We start from the raw sequence: 20,959 nt of genomic DNA on the forward strand, positions 1-20,959 counted from the left end.
TATATGTTTCTTTCACTTTTTCTTTAACATAGAAATAGCCTGCATCAACACCATGCATAGGTCATTATAGCTGTGCACGCATAACTGAAGAATGCAATGTTCAAAAAGGTCAGTATTTACAATTATGGTAAAATATTAATTCAAAATAACACGGTAAAAATTGAAAAAGGTTTCAGTCACATATAATGCACTCACCAAAATGCTGTCCACTTTTGATTGTACAGTTTTGCTGTGGAGAGAAAGAAAATTCATTAGTAATTGATACTGTAATTACAGCTAACCTTGGCAAATGATCAAAATAAGCTGCAATGTTCAATTTGTGAACTTTGCAGAAAAATACAAATTTACAATGGTGCACTCATCCTTGCTCCTCTAAAGAGCTGGAACATTTTGACTAATGCGGTGCCAGTTTTGTTGCATCCGTTCATGATACTGCTCTCATGAGGCACGTTACCAGAAAGGTTTTATGATGAGTGTGCATTTCAAGATAATACCCAGGAGACCCTGAGGTTTTGTCAGTTTTGTTTTTAATTTTTAAATACAATGTACAATTTTGTAGAAGTTTTATCAGCCTGTCTGCTCTAAAAAGTCTATTTAAAATTCTAGCCAGCTATTCAGAGACATTTTTTTGAAACACTGCATTGGAAAGAAGTTAATGGCATTATGATTTAATTAACACTAAATTTATTTTTTATGCAAACGAACAAAAAATAAAGGTGTAAGATACACTTATTTTTGTGGCCATGCCTAATTATTTGAGCTGCTCAGGTCTCATCATTCCCAGGATAAATTCTGTTCTCAGTGATATGCCATCATACAATATTATTAAAACGAGCATAACAGTTAACATTACAGCGAGAGATCAAAGCTGTCCACAAAGGCAAGTAACAGAGGCGGGAAGGTTTTCAGCCCACAACCAACGCTATATATCTTGAATCTTACTTTCCTCTCAGAAGTTCTGGAATGAGTTACGGGTTTGCAAATATGCTTCCAACTCTCCTTATGAGTCCTTTCAACCCACATTCCAATTTGCTTGCAGTAGAGATTACACTGGTCAAAGTCATATTAATTGTTTTCTTATAAACTGTTGGCAGGTGCTCATGAGAGTCAAAGTAGCAGTACACTATGAATTATATAAAGGAAGGGTTTAGTTGTCGGGGCTGAAATTCTTCTCTCGAATCACTCTCGTTAAACAATCCTCCCCTGTCACCAATCCCCACTACAAAAAGACGCCACAAGCTCACAACATACCTTACCAGTTTCCAATCTGTGCCATGTCTATCTGACACAACAGCAAGTTTAGGGTACAGGCAGCGATGTGTTATTCTAAGCCTCGACATTGCTCTTGGAGGTGCAATTAACTTATACTGCAAGAGCACGCTTCTCAGCGCTGGTTGTGTACTTTGGACTACGGCCTGGTTTGCTCCCCAGTCAGTGATCTGGACAAGCCTAAGCTCACTAAATGAATCCTACCAAAACTCACTAAATGTATCCCGGCAAAACTAAGACCATCCTCCACAACACCTCTAACCCAACTCCCTCCTCGAGTCCATCAATGTCCTTGGCTGCCTTCTCATCAGCCCATATAAAAGCTAAACACAGTCAACGTTTCACAGGCCTTTAAAGTTGCTCAGAATCTAAACTGTCTGCAAAGTGATTTGTAAAACTGACCTAGAGCTGTATGCCAATCCTGACCTAATAACAGGTACTAACATGACAATTCTGCTTCTTAATGGAACTATCTCAATGGATCAGTGAATAAATACTAATGATCCATGGACAGGAACGTTCCAGATTCAATTTTTGAGTTAGCTGGGAAAACAATGGAAAGCCACTATAATTGACCTCAATCAAGGTGGGGCAAAAGGCCCACACGATTGCTATCCAGTAACCCCTATGGGGAAAAAGATGCATGCATAAGTTGATATTATCTGAAGACAGGACTGGACTTGGGTATGATAAACATAGGAACAGAAGGCAGCTATTCAGTCCCTCGAGCCTGTCCTGCCATTCAATTACATCATGACTGATCTGCACCTCAATTCCATTCAAGCAACTTTGCTTCATATCCCTCAATACCCTTGCCTATCAAAATTCTATCAATCCCATTCTTGAAAATTTCTACTAACCCAGCAGTCACAGTCTTTTAGAAGAGTTCTAAATTTATATTTCCCTGCATATGGAAAAGTGCAATCTAAGTGCACTAGCTCTAATGTTAAGATTGTGCTCTTTGTTCTGGATTCAATATAAAATCTGAGGAAATAGTTTATTTGTACATAACCAATTGAATTCCTTTATCATTTTAAGACCTCAATTAGATCACCATTCAATCTTCTAAACTCAAGAGAATACAAACTAAGTTTATGTAGCCAAACTCAATTTAACCCTTTAAGCCCTGGTATCATTCTGTGGAATCTGTACTCCACCTCCAAGGCCAATATATATTTCCTGACATTTGGCATCCAAAACTTTTTTTTTTAATTCATTCATGGGATGTGGGCATTGCTTGCTAGGATAGCATTCATTGCCCATCCCTAATTGCCCTTGAGAAGGTGGTGGTGAGCTGCCTTCTTGAACAGTACGATAAACAGATGGGGTCTGCGAGGGTTCCATACAACTGAAACATCACTTGGGCACTTTTGCATTTCAACCCCCTTGAGATTAAGGCTAACATTCCATTAGACTTTTTGTACTTCTGCACTTGCTTTTAGTGATTTTTGCACCCTGCCTCTCATCATTAAGAAAAATTTGTCTTTCTCAGATCCAAAATGGATAACCTCACACTCAACAAATTTAATTTTATCTGCAATAGTTCGGTCCACTTAGTCTATATCTTTGTAACTTCCTGCTTCCAACTACAAAACATGCTGTACAAGCTAACTTTGTGTCATCTGCAAAACAGCTTATTCCTTCAACCAAATCATTTATATGATGTAAATCTGATATCCCAGTACAACTGAGACTGCCACATCCTGGCAATCAAAGAATTTCCGATTATTCCTACTCTCTGCCTGCTACCTCCCGACCAATAACTGACCAATGGACAGCCTGCTGGCACTCAATGGCAAAATTCACAACTGAAGAATGACCATCTAAGAGAAAACTAACATGGCTAGTGGGACTATATCCCAGTAAAAAAAAAATCACTGCCTTAGAAGAGGAGATACTGTTTCCTAGAACAGCTGCTCCTGCTTGTACAGTATGTTTTAGCATTACAACCTAGTGCCTGGATACCAAGTATTTTTACATATTGGAACAGGGATATGTTCTTGTAAATATCCCATGACATCGCATGAAAAAAGTTGGGAGTCAAGGTCCAACAAACGTATAAACAGTGGTAATGTTACAACTAGAGAGGGTTATCATGAAGGTGTTATGCACTATGAAGCAACGTAATCCAAGTAAGCAGTCTGACCAAAACTTAATGAAAACTTGTTCCAGTTAAGTGCTGCAGAAGATGACGACAAATGTTCTGATTTTCACTGCTAGTTAATGTTTATAACAAAAACAGCTGATTATAGAAACATGCATGCAGTTTTGAATCTGTCTGACATTATGCGGGAATAACCACAATTTCAAGATAAATTAACAGCGTTTAAGAATTTAGTTTTTCTACTTAAACAGTTGATTTATTGATTTAAGACGCATGGTCTGGTTAGCCTCATTTGAGGGTTAATAGATGGGACAATTTGGCTGGGTCTTTCTTTAATTTGGAAAGTTTAAAATGATACGTCAGGCGATCTGTGGAGGGACGGGAATGAATTAACAGTGTGTTTCTCCCACCACAAATAGAATTGTATATTTTGATTGCGAGCTTTGACTGAAGCGGTCGGTCGTAACACTAACCACTTGGTAGTACACTACCACAACAACCAGTTATTACAGCAGCTTGGCAACAAGCGCCAATATCAAAAACAACAACTCACAGCGTCACTTAGCAGCTTCACGTGCAGCACTTGTGGCAGACCATGCCTCTCAAGGATTGGCCTTCACAGCTATCAACAAAGGTGCACCAAAAGAAAACACCCATCTAAATGGATTGTTAGCTGCGTGTCCATCATCTTTCATAGATGGAAGGATGGTGATGAGGCAGAGGATGGTGATGAGGCAGAGGATGGTGATGAGGCAGAGGATGGTGATGAGGCAGAGGATGGTGATGAGGCAGAGGATGGTGATGAGGCAGAGGATGGTGATGAGGCAGAGGATGGTCATGAGGCAGAGGATGGTCATGAGGCAGAGGATGGTCATGAGGCAGAGGATGGTCATGAGGCAGAGGATGGTCATGAGGCAGAGGATGGTCATGAGGCAGAGGATGGTCATGAGGCAGAGGATGGTCATGAGGCAGAGGATGGTCATGAGGCAGAGGATGGTCATGAGGCAGAGGATGGTCATGAGGCAGAGGATGGTCATGAGGCAGAGGATGGTCATGAGGCAGAGGATGGTCATGAGGCAGAGGATGGTCATGAGGCAGAGGATGGTCATGAGGCAGAGGATGGTCATGAGGCAGAGGATGGTCATGAGGCAGAGGATGGTCATGAGGCAGAGGATGGTCATGAGGCAGAGGATGGTCATGAGGCAGAGGATGGTCATGAGGCAGAGGATGGTCATGAGGCAGAGGATGGTCATGAGGCAGAGGATGGTCATGAGGCAGAGGATGGTCATGAGGCAGAGGATGGTCATGAGGCAGAGGATGGTCATGAGGCAGAGGATGGTCATGAGGCAGAGGATGGTCATGAGGCAGAGGATGGTCATGAGGCAGAGGATGGTCATGAGGCAGAGGATGGTCATGAGGCAGAGGATGGTCATGAGGCAGAGGATGGTCATGAGGCAGAGGATGGTCATGAGGCAGAGGATGGTCATGAGGCAGAGGATGGTCATGAGGCAGAGGATGGTGATGAGGCAGAGGATGGTGATGAGGCAGAGGATGGTGATGAGGCAGAGGATGGTCATGAGGCAGAGGATGGTCATGAGGCAGAGGATGGTCATGAGGCAGAGGATGGTCATGAGGCAGAGGATGGTCATGAGGCAGAGGATGGTCATGAGGCAGAGGATGGTCATGAGGCAGAGGATGGTCATGAGGCAGAGGATGGTCATGAGGCAGAGGATGGTCATGAGGCAGAGGATGGTCATGAGGCAGAGGATGGTCATGAGGCAGAGGATGGTCATGAGGCAGAGGATGGTCATGAGGCAGAGGATGGTCATGAGGCAGAGGATGGTGATGAGGCAGAGGATGGTCATGAGGCAGAGGATGGTCATGAGGCAGAGGATGGTCATGAGGCAGAGGATGGTCATGAGGCAGAGGATGGTCATGAGGCAGAGGATGGTCATGAGGCAGAGGATGGTCATGAGGCAGAGGATGGTCATGAGGCAGAGGATGGTCATGAGGCAGAGGATGGTCATGAGGCAGAGGATGGTCATGAGGCAGAGGATGGTCATGAGGCAGAGGATGGTCATGAGGCAGAGGATGGTCATGAGGCAGAGGATGGTCATGAGGCAGAGGATGGTCATGAGGCAGAGGATGGTCATGAGGCAGAGGATGGTCATGAGGCAGAGGATGGTCATGAGGCAGAGGATGGTCATGAGGCAGAGGATGGTCATGAGGCAGAGGATGGTCATGAGGCAGAGGATGGTCATGAGGCAGAGGATGGTCATGAGGCAGAGGATGGTCATGAGGCAGAGGATGGTGATGAGGCAGAGGATGGTGATGAGGCAGAGGATGGTGATGAGGCAGAGGATGGTGATGAGGCAGAGGATGGTGATGAGGCAGAGGATGGTGATGAGGCAGAGGATGGTCATGAGGCAGAGGATGGTGATGAGGCAGAGGATGGTGATGAGGCAGAGGATGGTGATGAGGCAGAGGATGGTGATGAGGCAGAGGATGGTCATGAGGCAGAGGATGGTCATGAGGCAGAGGATGGTCATGAGGCAGAGGATGGTCATGAGGCAGAGGATGGTGATGAGGCAGAGGATGGTGATGAGGCAGAGGATGGTGATGAGGCAGAGGATGGTGATGAGGCAGAGGATGGTGATGAGGCAGAGGATGGTGATGAGGCAGAGGATGGTGATGAGGCAGAGGATGGTGATGAGGCAGAGGATGGTGATGAGGCAGAGGATGGTGATGAGGCAGAGGATGGTGATGAGGCAGAGGATGGTGATGAGGCAGAGGATGGTGATGAGGCAGAGGATGGTGATGAGGCAGAGGATGGTGATGAGGCAGAGGATGGTGATGAGGCAGAGGATGGTGATGAGGCAGAGGATGGTGATGAGGCAGAGGATGGTGATGAGGCAGAGGATGGTGATGAGGCAGAGGATGGTGATGAGGCAGAGGATGGTGATGAGGCAGAGGATGGTGATGAGGCAGAGGATGGTGATGAGGCAGAGGATGGTGATGAGGCACATGTGGATGTCGTCACAGAACTTGTGGAAGGGAACGCTGTGCTTTTGGATGTCACAGCTGAGGGGCTGCATGTAGATGAGAAATAGGAGAGGACCAAAGAGAGATCTTGAGGGACACCACAGGTAATGGTGTGGGACTGGAAAGAGAAGCCTTTGCAGGTGATTCTCTGGTTACAACTGGATAGATAAGAATGGAACCAGGGAGTGACGTTCACTGAGCTGGATGACACTGGAGAAGCACTGGAGAATGGCATTGTCAACTGCGTAAAAGGCTACAAACAGGTCGAAAAGGATAAGTAGAGACAGCTGTCAGATCACCAACTTAAATTTATATTGTGCCTTGAATGTAATAAAACGTTGCAAGGCGCTTCACAGGAGCAATATAAAACAAAATATTACATGAGGAGATATTAGGTCAGGTGACCAAAAGCTTGGTCAAAGAGGTGGGTTTTAATACATGTCTTAAAGGTGGAGAGGAAAGAAGCAGAGAGGGAATTCCAGAGCTTAGGGCCTAGGCAACTGAAGGCACGGCCACCAATGGAGGAGCGATTAAAATCGGTGATGCTCAAGAGGCCAGATTTAGATGAGCGCAGATATTGCAGAGGCTTGTGTGGCTGAAGGAGATTACAGTGATAAGAAGGGGCGAAGCCATGGAGGAATTTGAAAACAAGGATGAGAATTTTTAAATCAAGGACATTGTTTGGCCAAGAGGTGACGTAGGTGAGCGAGCACAGAGATGTTGGTGAATGGGACTTGGCGCAAGTGAAGACAGGGGGCAGCAGAGTTTTGAATGACCTCAAGTTTAAGGAGGGTAGAATGTGGGAGATCAGTCAGGAGTGCATTGGAATAGTTGAGTCTATCGGTAACAAAGGCATGAATGAGGGTTTCAACAGATGAGCAAGGTCGGGCGATGCTACAGAGGTGAAAATAAGCAGTCTTAGCGATGGCGTAAATATGCGGTCAGAAGCTCATTTCGGGGTCAAATATGACACCAAGATTGCAAACAGACTGGTTTCGTCATAGACAGTTAACAGGGAGAGGGATGGACTCAGGTAGCTAGGAAATGGCGTTTGGAGCAGGGACTGAAAACAATGGCTGGAGAAGGGTCACTGACCTGAAACGTTAACTCTGCTTCTCTCTCCACAGATGCTGCCAGATCTGCTGAGTGTTTCCAGCATTTCTTGTTTTTATTTGGCTTCAGTCTTCTCTATATTTAATGGAAGGAAATTTCTGCTCATCCAGTTACATAGGATGCAGTGTGACTTTGATGAGAGCCATTTCAGTACTGTGGCAGAGACTGAAGCCTGATTGAGGCATCGAAACATGGAATTCCGGGAAAAATGGGCACAGATTTGGAGGCAACTTCACATTCAAGGAGAGGAAAGTAAAGCCTGGCTTGGGTATAAAGTTATAACACGACCCGGGCCCGACCTGACCACAGCCAACCCAAATCTGACCAGAGCCCGAATGCTGGACTCGGAATTTCGACCCAACCCCGACATATGTAGTCGGGTTCGGGTCGGGTAGACAGGCATTAGAGGAAAGGGAGGTTGGAGGTGGGGCTGTATTTTGCAAGGAAGGAGGGGTAAAGGTTTTTTTTTTGAGGAGTGTAGTGATGACAGCAGATTTGAAGAGGGGGACAGTACCTGAGGAGGGAGAACAAATGACAATATCAAACAAGGGAGCCACGATGGGAAGTTAGACGGTCAGCAGCTTAATGGGAATAGGGTTGAGGGAGTAAGAAGTGGGTCTCATGGACAAGATGGGTTCAGAGAGGGTATGAGACAAAGAGATTGAAAAACTTGCATTTATGTAGCACATTTTCCAGGCACAGAATGTCCCAAAGCACTTTGCAGCCAATGAAATACTTTTGAAGTGTTGTCACTGTTGTAATGCAGGAAACACGGCAGCCAATTTGCACAGAGAGCTCCCACAAACAGCAATGTGATAATGACCAGATAATCTCTTTCAGCGATGTTGATTGAGGGTTAAATATTGGCCAGGACACCAGAAACACCTCTCCTGCTCTTCTTCACAATAGTGTCTAGGGATCTTTAATATTCATCTGGGGGGGCAGACAAGGCCTCAGTTTAACATCCCATCCAAAATACAGTACCTCAGACAGTGCTGCACTCCCTCGGTATTACACTCGAGAGTCAGTCTTGATATTTGTGTTCAACTCCGGGAGTGGGACTTGAACCCATAACCTTCTGATTCAGAGGTAAGCGTGCCCACCAACCGAGCCATGGCTGACACTTTAAAGAAGAGAAACTACAGAAAGATGCAAGTTCAAGGCTAGAGCCAGGAGGACTCTTAAAGGAAGTTTGACCCAGTTGGCAAGGAAAAGTGAGGGAAGCGGTAGAAGCAGCTGAACAGATGGTCTCAATCTTAGTGACAAAGCAGTCCATGAGCTCCTTGCACTTCTTGTTGGAGGCAAGGGTAGAGGAAACCGGGGAGAGGGGTTTAAAACTCTTTGCAGTCGAGAAAAGCTGGGGTTATCTTTGCATTTCAGGATGATCCTGGAATATTGAGCAGTTTAGCAGATAAGAGCAGGGCCTGATAGTGCTTTATGTGGTCCAGCCAGATCTGGCAGTGAATGGCTACAACAGTTGTCTGCCATATTCTTTCAAGTCTGTGTCCCTTGAACTTAAGGGAGTGGATATGAGGGCTGTACCAGGGGAACGATCAGGGTCATAGAGTCACAGAGTTGAGAGAGAGTAATGGTGTTAATGCTGACCAGAGCATCAAAGGTGAAGGTGAGTGGCTGGCTGATAGATTAGATAGTTTACTGACAAATTAAATTCCTCCACTGCACATCAGATCAGCCGGTACAGATTTGAACCATACTACAGTCACACTTAATATTTCAACTAATTATTGCATTAAATGAAAAATATAGTCTGCATGAAGTGAGAGTTATTGCCCTTGATATCAAGGCAGCATTTGATCAAGTGTGGCATCAAGGAGCCCTAGCAAAACTGGAATCAATGGGAATCAGGGGGAAACTCTACACTGGTCAGAGTCATACCTAGCACAAAGGAAGATGGTTGTGGTTGTTGGAAGTCAATCATCTCAGCCCCAGGACATTGCTGCAGGAGTTCTTCAGGGTAGTGTCCTGTGGCCACCTTCAGCTGCTGCAATGACTTTCAGTCCATCATAAGTTCAGAAGTGAGGATGTTTGCTGTTGATTTTACGATGTTCAGTACCACTCGCAACTCCTCTGATACTGAAGCAATCTGTTTCCATGTACAGCATGACCTGGACAACATTCAGCCTTGGGCTGATAAGTGGCAAGTAACATTTGCGCCACAAGTGCCAGGCAATGATGATCCCAACAAAAGAGAATCTACCCATCTCCCTTTGACATTCAACAGTACTACCATCACTGAATCCCTCGCTGTTAACATCCTGGGGGTTACCATTGACCAGAAACCGAATGGAGCAGCCACATAAATATTGTGACTACAAGAGCAGGTCCAAGGCTGGGAATTTTACGGCCAGCAACCCACCTCCTGACTCCCTAAAGCCTGTCCACCATCTACAAGGCACAAGTCAGGAATGTGATCGAATACTCTCCACTTGCCTGGATGAATGCGCCTCGATCACCACTCAGGAAGCTCTACACCATCTAGAACAAAGCAGCCCGCTTGTTTGGCACTCCATCCACCATCTTCAACATTCACTCCCTCCACCACCGACGCACAGTGTGTACCTTATACAAGATGTACTGCAGCAACTCACCACGCCTCCTTCAACAGCAACTTCCAAACCTGTGACGTCTGTGCCCATTGGTAATTGACCTCTCCGCTAAGGGTAACAGGTCATTCCTGTCTATTCTATCTAGGCCCCTCATAACTTTGCATGCCTCAATTAAGTCACTTCTCAGTCTCCCCTGTTCCATGGAAAATGACACTAGCCGATCTAATCTTTCCTCATAGCTTCAACTTTCAAGCCCTGGCAACATTAGGGCGGCATAGTGGCGCAGTGGTTAGCACTGCAGCCTCACAGCTCCAGCGACCAGAGTTCAATACCTCACACTTCTCTGGATTGAATTCCATTTGCCACTTTTCCGCCCACTCAACCAAACAATTGATATCGTTCTGGAGTCTACAGCTATCCTCCTCACTATCAACTACACAGCCAAGCTTTGTGTCATCAGCAAATTTCCCAATCATGCCTCCCACATTTAAGTCCAAATCATTAATATATACCACAAACAGCAAGGGTCCCAACACTGAGCCCTGTGGAACGCCACCGGTAACCACTTTCCATTCGCAAAAATATCCGTCAACTACTACCCTTTGTTTCCTGTCACTGAGCCAATTTTGGATCCAACCTGCCACATTCTTTTGTATCCCATGGGCTTTCATTTTACTGACCAGTCTGCCATGCAGGACCTTGTCAAATGCTTTACTAAAATCCATGTAGACCACACCCACTGCACTACCCTCATCAATCCTCCTTGTTACTTCCTCAAAAAACTCAATAAAGTTCATAAGGCATGACCTTCCCTTAACAAATCAATACTGACTATCCCTGATTAATCTGTACCTTTCTAAGTGGCAGTTAATCCTGTCCCTCAGAATTGATTCTAATAATTTACCCACCACCGAGGTCAGATTAACCAGCCTAAAATTATTTGGCCTATCCTTCGCACCCTTTTTAAACAATGGTTTAACATTCACAGACCTCCAATCCTCTGGCACCTCGCCCATATCCTTGAACCTCTGCACTACAAGATCCCACAAACAATAAATGAATGAATGATCAAATAATCTGTTTTGACAATGTTGGTATCTTGTCCAGGAAGGAGAATTGACTGCTACTCTTTGAATAGTGTTGTAGGATCGTCTACATCTAGCCAAGGAGCCAGATAGGGCCTTGCTTCTAATGTTGCATCCAACAATGCAGCACTCCCTCAGTACTGCATCTTGTCCCGGTCTGTAATGGAGCTTGAGCTTATACCCTTCAAATTCGGAGGTGACAATGCTCCAAACTGAGTCAAACTCACACTACCAAAAACATGATCAAATACACTGAAGTGTCCTCTCTGGCTCAGTGGTAGCACTCTTGTCTTTGAAACTGAAGGTTTGGGTTCAAGCTTCATTCCAGAGACATGAGCACATGATCTAGGCTGACACGTCATTGTAGTACAGAAAGAGTGCTGTAATGTCAGAGATGATGTTTTTGGGCAAGACATTAAAACAAGATCCTCTCAGGTAGACATAAAAGATCCCACAGCATTATCCAAACAGCAGGAGAGTCCTCCCAGTATCCTGGCTGATATTCATCCCTCAACCAATCTCTGAAACAGATAATTTGGTATTTATTTCACTGCTGTTTGTGGGAACATGCTGTGTGCAAATGGCAGTAAAACATTTGAGACATCCTGAGGTCATGAAAGGCACTGCACAAATTCAAGTCTTTCCTTTTCTTTACATAATTTGCAAACTGCAAAGACCAAAACCACAGTTCTGCTCTTTTTAGGTCCCAACTTCTTTTTGGTGTAGAAAATGATGAACCAATAGAAATTGAAGTCAACTGCAATATAAAATAAAATTACATGCAAAAAGTAAAATGTCCTGGACTAGTGCACTTAATTGAGGGCAAAAAACAAATATAGGAAGATAAAAAGGGATCTTGCCAGATTAACTGGAAGCAAAAGCTAGCACAAAGTACTACACATTAACAATGGAAAATGTGTAAACAGGAAATGGAAGGGACACAAATTAACTTGATTTCAACAAGGAAGAGGGAGTGTTTTGAATATTGGGGTTCCATGGATGAATTGGGAGATTACATCAAACTTGAAACTTCTAAAAAGCATTTGAGTTCAGAGAGCAGATTAAAATAAAAAATAAAAGGAAAAATTCAAAAAAAAGGAAATCTGAAATGTTAAGCCAATATTAAAGAAAATGGGCAAAAAAGACAGTTTTTTTAATCTAGCAGATTTGTAATAAGAATAGTCGGGATTTGGCCAATAAAAACAAACCCACTGTGGAGAAAGGATGCCAGCAGATACTGGATAGGTACTGGCATTGTAGAACCACAAAATTAAAAGAATGTAGTAAAGAATGCAAGAACTATACGAGCTACTATGCGATGAAGCCTCAACGTCCCTAGGTAGATGGCAAGAAGGCACAGTCAGGGTCCTGCCCGGACAGTGCAGTTAGGGTCCTGCTGTACCTTCAAAGGGTGGGTGTGCAGAAATGACCAAATCACTAGTCTACATTCTAGCCTGTAGTCCCTCTCGCATTCTTTTGGGATGGAAGGGTGGAATCTGAGATTTGTTGAATCGGTCCTTCCATGTTGTGCTTAATTTGTCACAAATGAGTGTCCTGATATCTGCCCACTAATTACTTGCTGTAAGGGACAGAAATGATCTCATTCCCATGATTCTCTTAAAAAAGGAGAAAAAGTCTTTGAGTTGACCAGGAGTGACCTCACACTGAAAATAAGAAACCATCTTGTAGGGTTTTTAACTGCGGAGAACTTTCTGGGGTCAGGTCATCCCGATTAGCCCCCATGCAATGAACTGGGCTAGACCTGGAATGCATTGTAACTTATGACAATTTAAATCACACAGTAGAGAGGAGGGAAGAAGACCTGTAGTATCAGGTCTCCATGCAGCTGTGTAATTAAATAATGAGACACGCAATTTTTTTCCCCTCTCAGATGAAAGCTAGAGCAGGAGCATATTATCTAAATGGTAAGATATTGCAGAGCTCTGGGATGCAGAGGGATCTGGGTGTCCTAGTGCATGAATCACAAAAGGTTAGTATGCAGATTCAGCAAGTGATTAGGAAAGCTAACAGAATGTTACCGTATATTGCAAGGGGAATTGAATACAAAAGTAGGGAGGTTATACTTCAGTTATACAGGGTATATGTGAGACCACATCTGGAGTACTCTGTACGTTACTGGTCTCCTTATTTAAGGAAGGATGCAAGTGCGCTGGAAGCAGTTCAGAGAAGGTTTACTAGACTAATAGCTGGAATGGGCGGATTGTCTTATGAGGAAAGGTTGGACAGGCTAAGCTTGTATCTGCTGGTGTTTAGAAGAGTAAAAGGCAACTTGATTGAAACATGCAAGATCTTGAGGGATCTTGACAGGGTGGATGTGGAAAGGATATTTCCTGTTGTGGGAGAATCTAGAACTAGGGATCACTGCTTAAAAATAAGGGGTCGCCCATTTAAGACAGAAATCAGGAGGGTCGTGAGTCTTTGGAACTTTCTTCCTTAAAAGGTGGTGGAAGTAGAGTCTTTGATTATTTTTAAGGCAGAGGTAAATTAATTCTTGATAAGCAAGGGGGTGAAAGGTTATCGGGGTAGGTGGGAATGTGAAATTGAAGTTACAATCAGATTAGCCATGATCTTACTGAATGGCAGAGCAGGCTCAAGGGACCAAGTGGCCTACTCCTGCTCCTAAGTGTTATGATCTCATGAACAGAAAATATTTGCTCAACTTTTCGTTCCATTTCAAACTGTGTGTTCTCTGAGGAAATAGACAACAGCATGGTGAAAAACAAAAGTGCCCATTAGAACGTGAGCTGCTCTTCAGATGTTCTGACACTGCACTTGAGGGAATGGGTGGTCAGTGGAGTTTTCAAAGTTCCATGGATCCATAGAGACAGTGACAGATTTAAACATAATGAGTTAGGAATTTACTGGCCAGCCTGTTAAAAAATAGAGCATCCATATGGAGCAGTTGTTCTACCTTTAGGATCCTTCCTATAAAGCCTGGCTACATGTTGGGGCCGGGTCGGGTCGAAATTCCGAGTCCAGCATTCAGGCTTGGGTCGGGTCAGGCTGTACACTACTTCCAGGAAGTCACAGGATCAGGCTCACCCATAATTCCCCATAACTCCAGCTGCAGGAATAGCGTGCTGCCGGAACAGATGAAGGAGATTCATGTTGGGTCGGGTGCGGAAAAAAATTAAAGGGCTCGGGTCCGGTTGGGGTTGGCTGTGGTCGGGTCGGGTTTTAATTTTATACCCAAGCTAGGCTTTACCTTCCAATAATAAATAAGTTAGAAATTAGAAAGTCTGGTTCACCAAATAGGAGAAAGGGTAAATATACCTAAGCTGCAAACATTCCTCTCTACTACAAGGGAGACTGTCACTGTGGGGTGCTTTTAAGCCCTAGGTAGCTGTCTGAAATGGTCTACAAAGGCAAAGTTCTGTAAGAGGACATTAAGAAACCTGCAACCTTGCCATAAATTCTGACAGAAAGCCTACTTAGAGGTGTTAATTGCTCTGGAACCTGGTTATACAATAAGAATCGGGTATGGCAGTGGTTATGCTATTGGATTAGTAATCCAGAGGCCTGGACTAATGATCCAGAAGCAGAAGTTCAAATCTCACTCTAGCACCTGGGGTTTTTAAATTCAGTTAATTAAACAAATATCAGGAAAAAAGCGTTAGTATCAGTAATGATGACCACGAAACTACCAGATCATAAAAACCCATCTGGCTAACCAATGCCCTTGAGGGAAGGAAATCTGCCATCCTTACCTGATCTGCTCTAAATATGACTACATGCCCACAGCAACCTGGTTGTCTCTTAACTGCCCTCTGAAATTACCTAGCAAGCCATCTATTTTTTGAAATGTTTTTGATACAACTAAAAGGGTAAAACCGGACAGACCATCCGGCACTGACCTAGGCACTGGATTCAGACACGGCAATGGCACACCCAGTCCTGTCGACCCTTCAAAGTCCTCCTAACATCTGGGGAATTGCACCAAAATTAGAAGAGCTGTCCCATTGACTAGTCAAACCACAGCCTGACAAAGTCATATTCATAGAATCATACCTCTCAACCAACATCCCAGACTCCTTCATCACCTTTGCTGGATATGTCCTGTCCCACAGCAAGGACAGATCCACCAAAGGTGGAAGCACGGTGGCATGCAGTGAGAAGGGGTGCCCTGGAATAAAGTCCTGCAACCCAACCCGAACCCGACGACATGTGTCGGGTTCAGGTCGGGTCACACTTCCGGGTCCAGCATTCGGGCTCAAGTCGGACATGTTCTATCACAGGTATGTGGCTCCACTGTTAATGTAATTTTTTTTTTTTACTAGAAAGGTGGTTTTGTTCGTTATTTTAAGCTTATGCAGATCAGCAACAAAGTGAAAAACGGAAGCTAAGTTAACTGATAGTTGAGTTGGGCACGGGAAAAAAATGGAAGGACTCGGGCCGGGTCGGGCTTGCAGACCTGAGCAAGCCTTTAACCTGGAAGTCCTTAATATCGATTCCAGATGTGATGCAGTCTCTTGGTATCCGGTTAAACATGGGCAAGGAAACCTACTGAATACCATTTACTGCCCTCCCTCAGCTGATGAATAAGTACACCTCCATGTTGAATACCACTTAGAACACTGAAGGTGCAAGGGAACAGAATATACTCAGGGTGGGAGACTTCAATCTCCATCTCCAAGAGTGGCTTGGTAATACCACTAATGATCGAGCTGGACAGGTCCTGAAGCTGCCAGACGGGGCCTGCAGCAGACAGTGAGAGAAGAGAAATTCATACTTCACCTCACACACATCAAGCAACCTGTCACAGGTGCATTTGTAGGACTGATCACTATACAGTCCTTGTGGAGGCAAAGTCCCATCTTCACAGAGAACACCCTCTATCATAATATATATTATAAACACAAGAAATGCTGGAACCACTCAGCAGGTCTGGCAGCAACTGTGGAAAGAGAAGCAGAGTTAACGTTTTGGGTCAGGGACCCTTCTTCGGAACTGTATTACACCCTCTATCATGTTGTGTGGCACTACCACCATGTCAAATGGAATAGATTCATAGTAGATTTTGCAGTTCAAAACCAGGCATCCATGAGGCACTGTAGGCCATCAGCAGCATCAAAACTGTCTTTCACCACAACCAGTAAGCTCATGGCCCAGCATATCCCTCACTCCACTATTACTATCAGCCAACAGACCAATCTTGGTTCAACGAGGCATGGAGAAGAGCATGCCAGGAGCAGCATGAGGCATACCTAAAAATGAGGCACCAACAACACAGGACTACATGCATGCTAAACAGCAGAAGCAGCATGCTGTAGACAGAGCTAAGCAAGTCCACAACCATCTGATCAAAGCCTTGCAGTCCTGCCACATCTAGTCGTGAGTGGTGATAGACAATTAAACAATAAATGGGCAGAGTAGGCTCCATGAACATTCACATTCTCAATAATGGTGGAGCCCAGCATGTGTGAACAAGACAAGACAGAAGCAGTTGCAGCAATCTTCAGTCAAAACTACCCGAGTTGATGATCCACCATCACAGAAGCCTGTTTTCAGCCAATTTGATTCACTCCACTTGAAACTAAGAAACAGCTGAGTACACTGGATACAGTATTACCTGACAACATCCCGGCTGTAGTGCTGAAGACGTGCGCTCCAGAACTACCTGCGCCTCTAGTCAAGCTGTTCCATTACACTGGCACCTACGAACAAACTGGAAAATTGCCCAAGTATGTCCTGTCCACAAAAAGCAGGACAATTCCAATCAGCCAATTACCATCCCATCAGTCTACTCTCAATCGTCAATAAAGTGATGGAGGTGTCATCAACAGTGCCATCAAGCAGCACTTACTCACCAATAACCTGCTCAGCGATGCTCAGTTTGGGTTTCACCAGGACCAGGCAACACCAGACCTTGTTCCAGCCTTGGCCCAAACATGGACAAAAGAGCTGAATGCTAGACGTGAGATGTGAGTGACTGCCCTTGACATCAAGGCAGCATTTAACAGAGTGTGGCATCAAGGAGCCCCAGTAAAATCGAAGTCAATGGGAATCAGGGGGAAATTCTCCACTAGGTGCAGTCACACCTAGCACAAAAGGTAGGGAGTTGCAGGATTTTGACCCAGTGAAGGAACAACAATATATTTCCAAGTCAGGATGGAGTGTGACTTGGCTAGTTGCTGCAGTGCATCTTGTCGAAGTGAATGTTAAAAGGTGGTGGATGGAGTGCCAATCAAGTGGGTTGCTTTGTCCTGGATGGTGTTGAGCTTCTTGACTGTTGTTGGAGGTGCACTTGACCAGGCAAAATGAGAGCGTTCCATCAAACCAGACTTGTCGTGTAGATGGTGGGAAGGATTTGGGGAGCCAGGAGGTTCGTAACTCGCTGCAGAATACACAGCCTCCGACCTGCTCTTCTAGCCACAATATTTATGTGACTGATTAAGTTAAGTTTCTGGTCAATGGTGACCCCCAGGATGTTGATGGTGGGGGATTCAGCAAGGGTAATGCCAGTGAATGTCACGGGGAGATGGTTAGACTCTCTGTTGTTGGAGATGGTCATTGCCTGGCGCTTATATGATACAAATGTTATTTGCCACTTGTCAGCCCAAGCCTGAATGTTGTCCAGGTCTTGCAAGTGGACACAGACTGTTACATTACATTACCTGAGGAGCTGTGAATGGAACTACACATTGTGCATTCATCAGTGAACTCACCTTATGATGGAGGGAAGATCATTGATGAAGCAGCTGAAGATGATTGGCCTCTAACAACCACAACCATCTTCCTTTTGTATCCAATTGATTTTAATCTCAAAAGGAGTAATTCTTAATTTCAGAGCACTGAAGCATTGCTCACAGAAAAATTATATAAAACAACAGTTAGATCAATTGCAATTTCTTCTCTGCCATCATCATGATTTGTTCATTCATGCAAAGGCTCTAACTAAAGGTCAGTGGAAAAAGTTTCCTATGATTCTTAACAGAGCCTATTAGAGTACAGTATAACTTGGGTTGAAGGCACCCATTTTGTCACCATGAACTGCAGACTGCTGTAACACTATGGCAGTCTACATGTTCTTAACACAGCCAGGTTGTCCTAACAGAAACATACTTATATGACCACAGAATAAGCGATGACACTATTTGCTACTGAATGGAATTCATTAGCTGCCTTCTTCAAATGTAGAATGTTTTGTATAAATACACATTCCTTACAAGACATGCAAACTCAAACTCTTTGTGAACACAAGCCTCTCATCCTAAAACTGCCAGCCTTCATCCTAGATCTGTATCAGTGGAAGTAATCAGCCAAAGAGCCAGTCAGTATACAATCAGAATCAGAAAGTATGCTGACCAATAAGCAAGTTAATCTAAAAATGGAGTATCAACACTAAGATACAGCAACATAAAAATGAAGAAACTACAAAAAAACACAAATGACAAGTTTAACAATTAGCAGCCAACAGTAAGTAAATTTTATAGCTGTTTTCCAAGTGTGAAACAACAGAACTGAAGCTGATGAGAGATGATGATGGTAACTACAATACTGAATTACAGCCAGCAGCAACTTGCTTATGCCACCAGGCTGCTGATCAGACTTTTGGGTCCAGGAAACAGTTTGACAGATGCATGCATTAGACACATATAGAGCCCCATGTCTGGCCAGTAAAATTTACATGCATTAAGACTGCTGAGGGGGTGTCCCTTTACTCAGATACTAAGCTTTGTTTCAGTTTACAAGATGTCTAGCAGGTCCAAATGAGCCACTGAGCATTTATAAGCTAAAATTATACTTTACGTGGCAATAAATCAAATACTACCTCCTCTTGGAGAGTCTCTCACCATTCTCCTCCAGAGTCAAGTTCTGGCCCAACTCTGAAGTTTCAATGCCAAAAGTGACAACACATGTCATCCTCAAATGAAATTTCAAAGTAATGCCCTATATGTAGTGCATGTTCTTCAGGATACAAGGCTTGCATAGTTAGTGCAAGGATGTAATGATTTTAAGGGACAATTACCTGTACTATCATCCATTTGGATTCAATTTACATTATATGAATGACCTACATTTTCATCCTGTTTATAGTTTTTCTCTGTCCTCTTTCCTATATGAAATATGAAAGGCCGGACGAGAGATGAGGTCCTGCAAAGTGAATAGAGGGAGTTAGGCAGAAGGTAAAAAAGCAGGGCCTCTAGGGTTGTAATCTCAGGATTACTCCCTGTGCCACGTGCTAGTGAGGGTAGGAATAGGAGGATAAGACAAATGAATGCGTGGCTGAAGAGCTGGTGTAGGCGGGAGGGCTTCAGCTACTTGGATCATTGGAATCTCTTCCGGTGCAGAGGTGACCTGTACAAGAAGGACGGGTTGCATCTGAACTGGAAGGGGACCAATATCCTTGCGGGGAGGTTTGCTAGTACTACTCGGGAGGGCTTAAACTAGTCTTGCAGGGGAGTGGGACCCAAAGTAGTAGTCTCTCCGATGAGATAGTTGAGGCAAACGTAGAGGTTAAAGCAAGTCCAGTAGGCAGGCGAGGCAGGGGCAGGAGAGGGAGCATGGAAGGTCTGGTAGGTTAAACTCCATTTACTTTAATGCAAGTCTTACAGGTAAGGCAGATGAACTCAGAGCATGGATCGGTACATGGGATTGTGATATTATAGCTATTATGGAACGGTGGTTGAGGGAGGGGCAGGACTGGCAGCTCAATGTTCCGGGGTATTGATGCTTCTGGCATGACAGGGGTGGAGGTAAGAGAGGAGGGGGAGTTGCACTATTGATTAGGGAGGATATCACGGCAGTACTGAGAGAGGATATCCCGGGGGGAATGTCCAGCGAGGCCATATGGGTAGAACTTAGAAATAAGAAAGGGGTGATCACTTTGATGGGATTATACTATAGGCCCCCCAGTAGTCAGAGGGAAGTGGAGGAGCATATGTAGGGAAATCACAGATAGGTGTTGGAATTATAGGGTTGTAATAGTAGGTGATTTTAACTTCCTTAATATTGACTGGGACTGCCTTAGTGCTAAGGGATCAGATGGAGAAGTATTTGTTAAATGTGTCCAGGATAGTTTTCTGAAGCAGTATGTGGGTGGCCCTACTAGAGAAGGGGCTACACTCGACCTCCTCTTGGGAAATGAGGCTGGGCAGGTGGTTGATGTGTCAGTGGGGGAGCACTTTGGGACCAGTGACCATAACTCTATTAGCTTCAAGACAGTTATGGAAAAGGATAGGACTCTATGACTGGTCGTCAGGTTGAAGTCCTAAATTGGGGGAAGGCTAAAAGGCTAATTTCGATGGCATCAGACAGGAACTCTCAAAAGTTGAACGGGAGAGGCTGTTTATAGGTGAAGGGACGTCTGGCAAGTGGGAGGGTTTTAAAAGTGAGATAGGAAGAGGTCATGGCCGGAATGTTCCTGATAGCTTGCATGGCAAGGCTGGCAAGTTTAGGGAACCTTGGTTAACGAGGGATATTGAGGGTCTGGTCAGGACAAAGAAGGAGGCATATGTCAGATATAGGCAGCTGGGATCAAGCAAGTCCCTTGAGGAGTATGGGGGTATAGGACTACACTTAAGAAGGAAAGTGGGACGGCCAAAGGGGGCCATGAGATTTCCCTGGCAGATAAGATAAAGGAGAATCCTAGAAGATTCTATAAGTATATTAAGAGTAAAAGGGTAGCTAGGGAGCGAGTAGGTCCCCTTAAGGATCAGTGTGGTAATCTATGTGTGGAGCCACGGGAAATGGGCGAGGTCTTAAATGAATACTTCTCATCTGTATTTACCGTGGAGAAGGTCATGGAAGCTAGTGAG

At 44.5% G+C, this 20,959-nt stretch overlaps 1 protein-coding gene across 1 annotated transcript in view; it reads right to left on the reverse strand.

Annotated features, from left to right (window-relative positions):
- Positions 1 to 20,959, reverse strand: part of LOC137352431 (DNA-binding protein RFX7) — a 97,352-nt gene that overhangs the window by 65,565 nt on the left and 10,828 nt on the right. The window contains exon 2 of the mRNA XM_068017844.1: positions 196 to 229. Coding sequence (XP_067873945.1) covers positions 196 to 229 — 34 coding nt within the window. The remainder of the gene's footprint in view (positions 1 to 195; positions 230 to 20,959) is intronic.

The sequence above is a fragment of the Heterodontus francisci genome, chromosome 38, assembly GCF_036365525.1.
Source record: "Heterodontus francisci isolate sHetFra1 chromosome 38, sHetFra1.hap1, whole genome shotgun sequence".
Lineage (NCBI taxonomy): Eukaryota > Metazoa > Chordata > Chondrichthyes > Heterodontiformes > Heterodontidae > Heterodontus > Heterodontus francisci.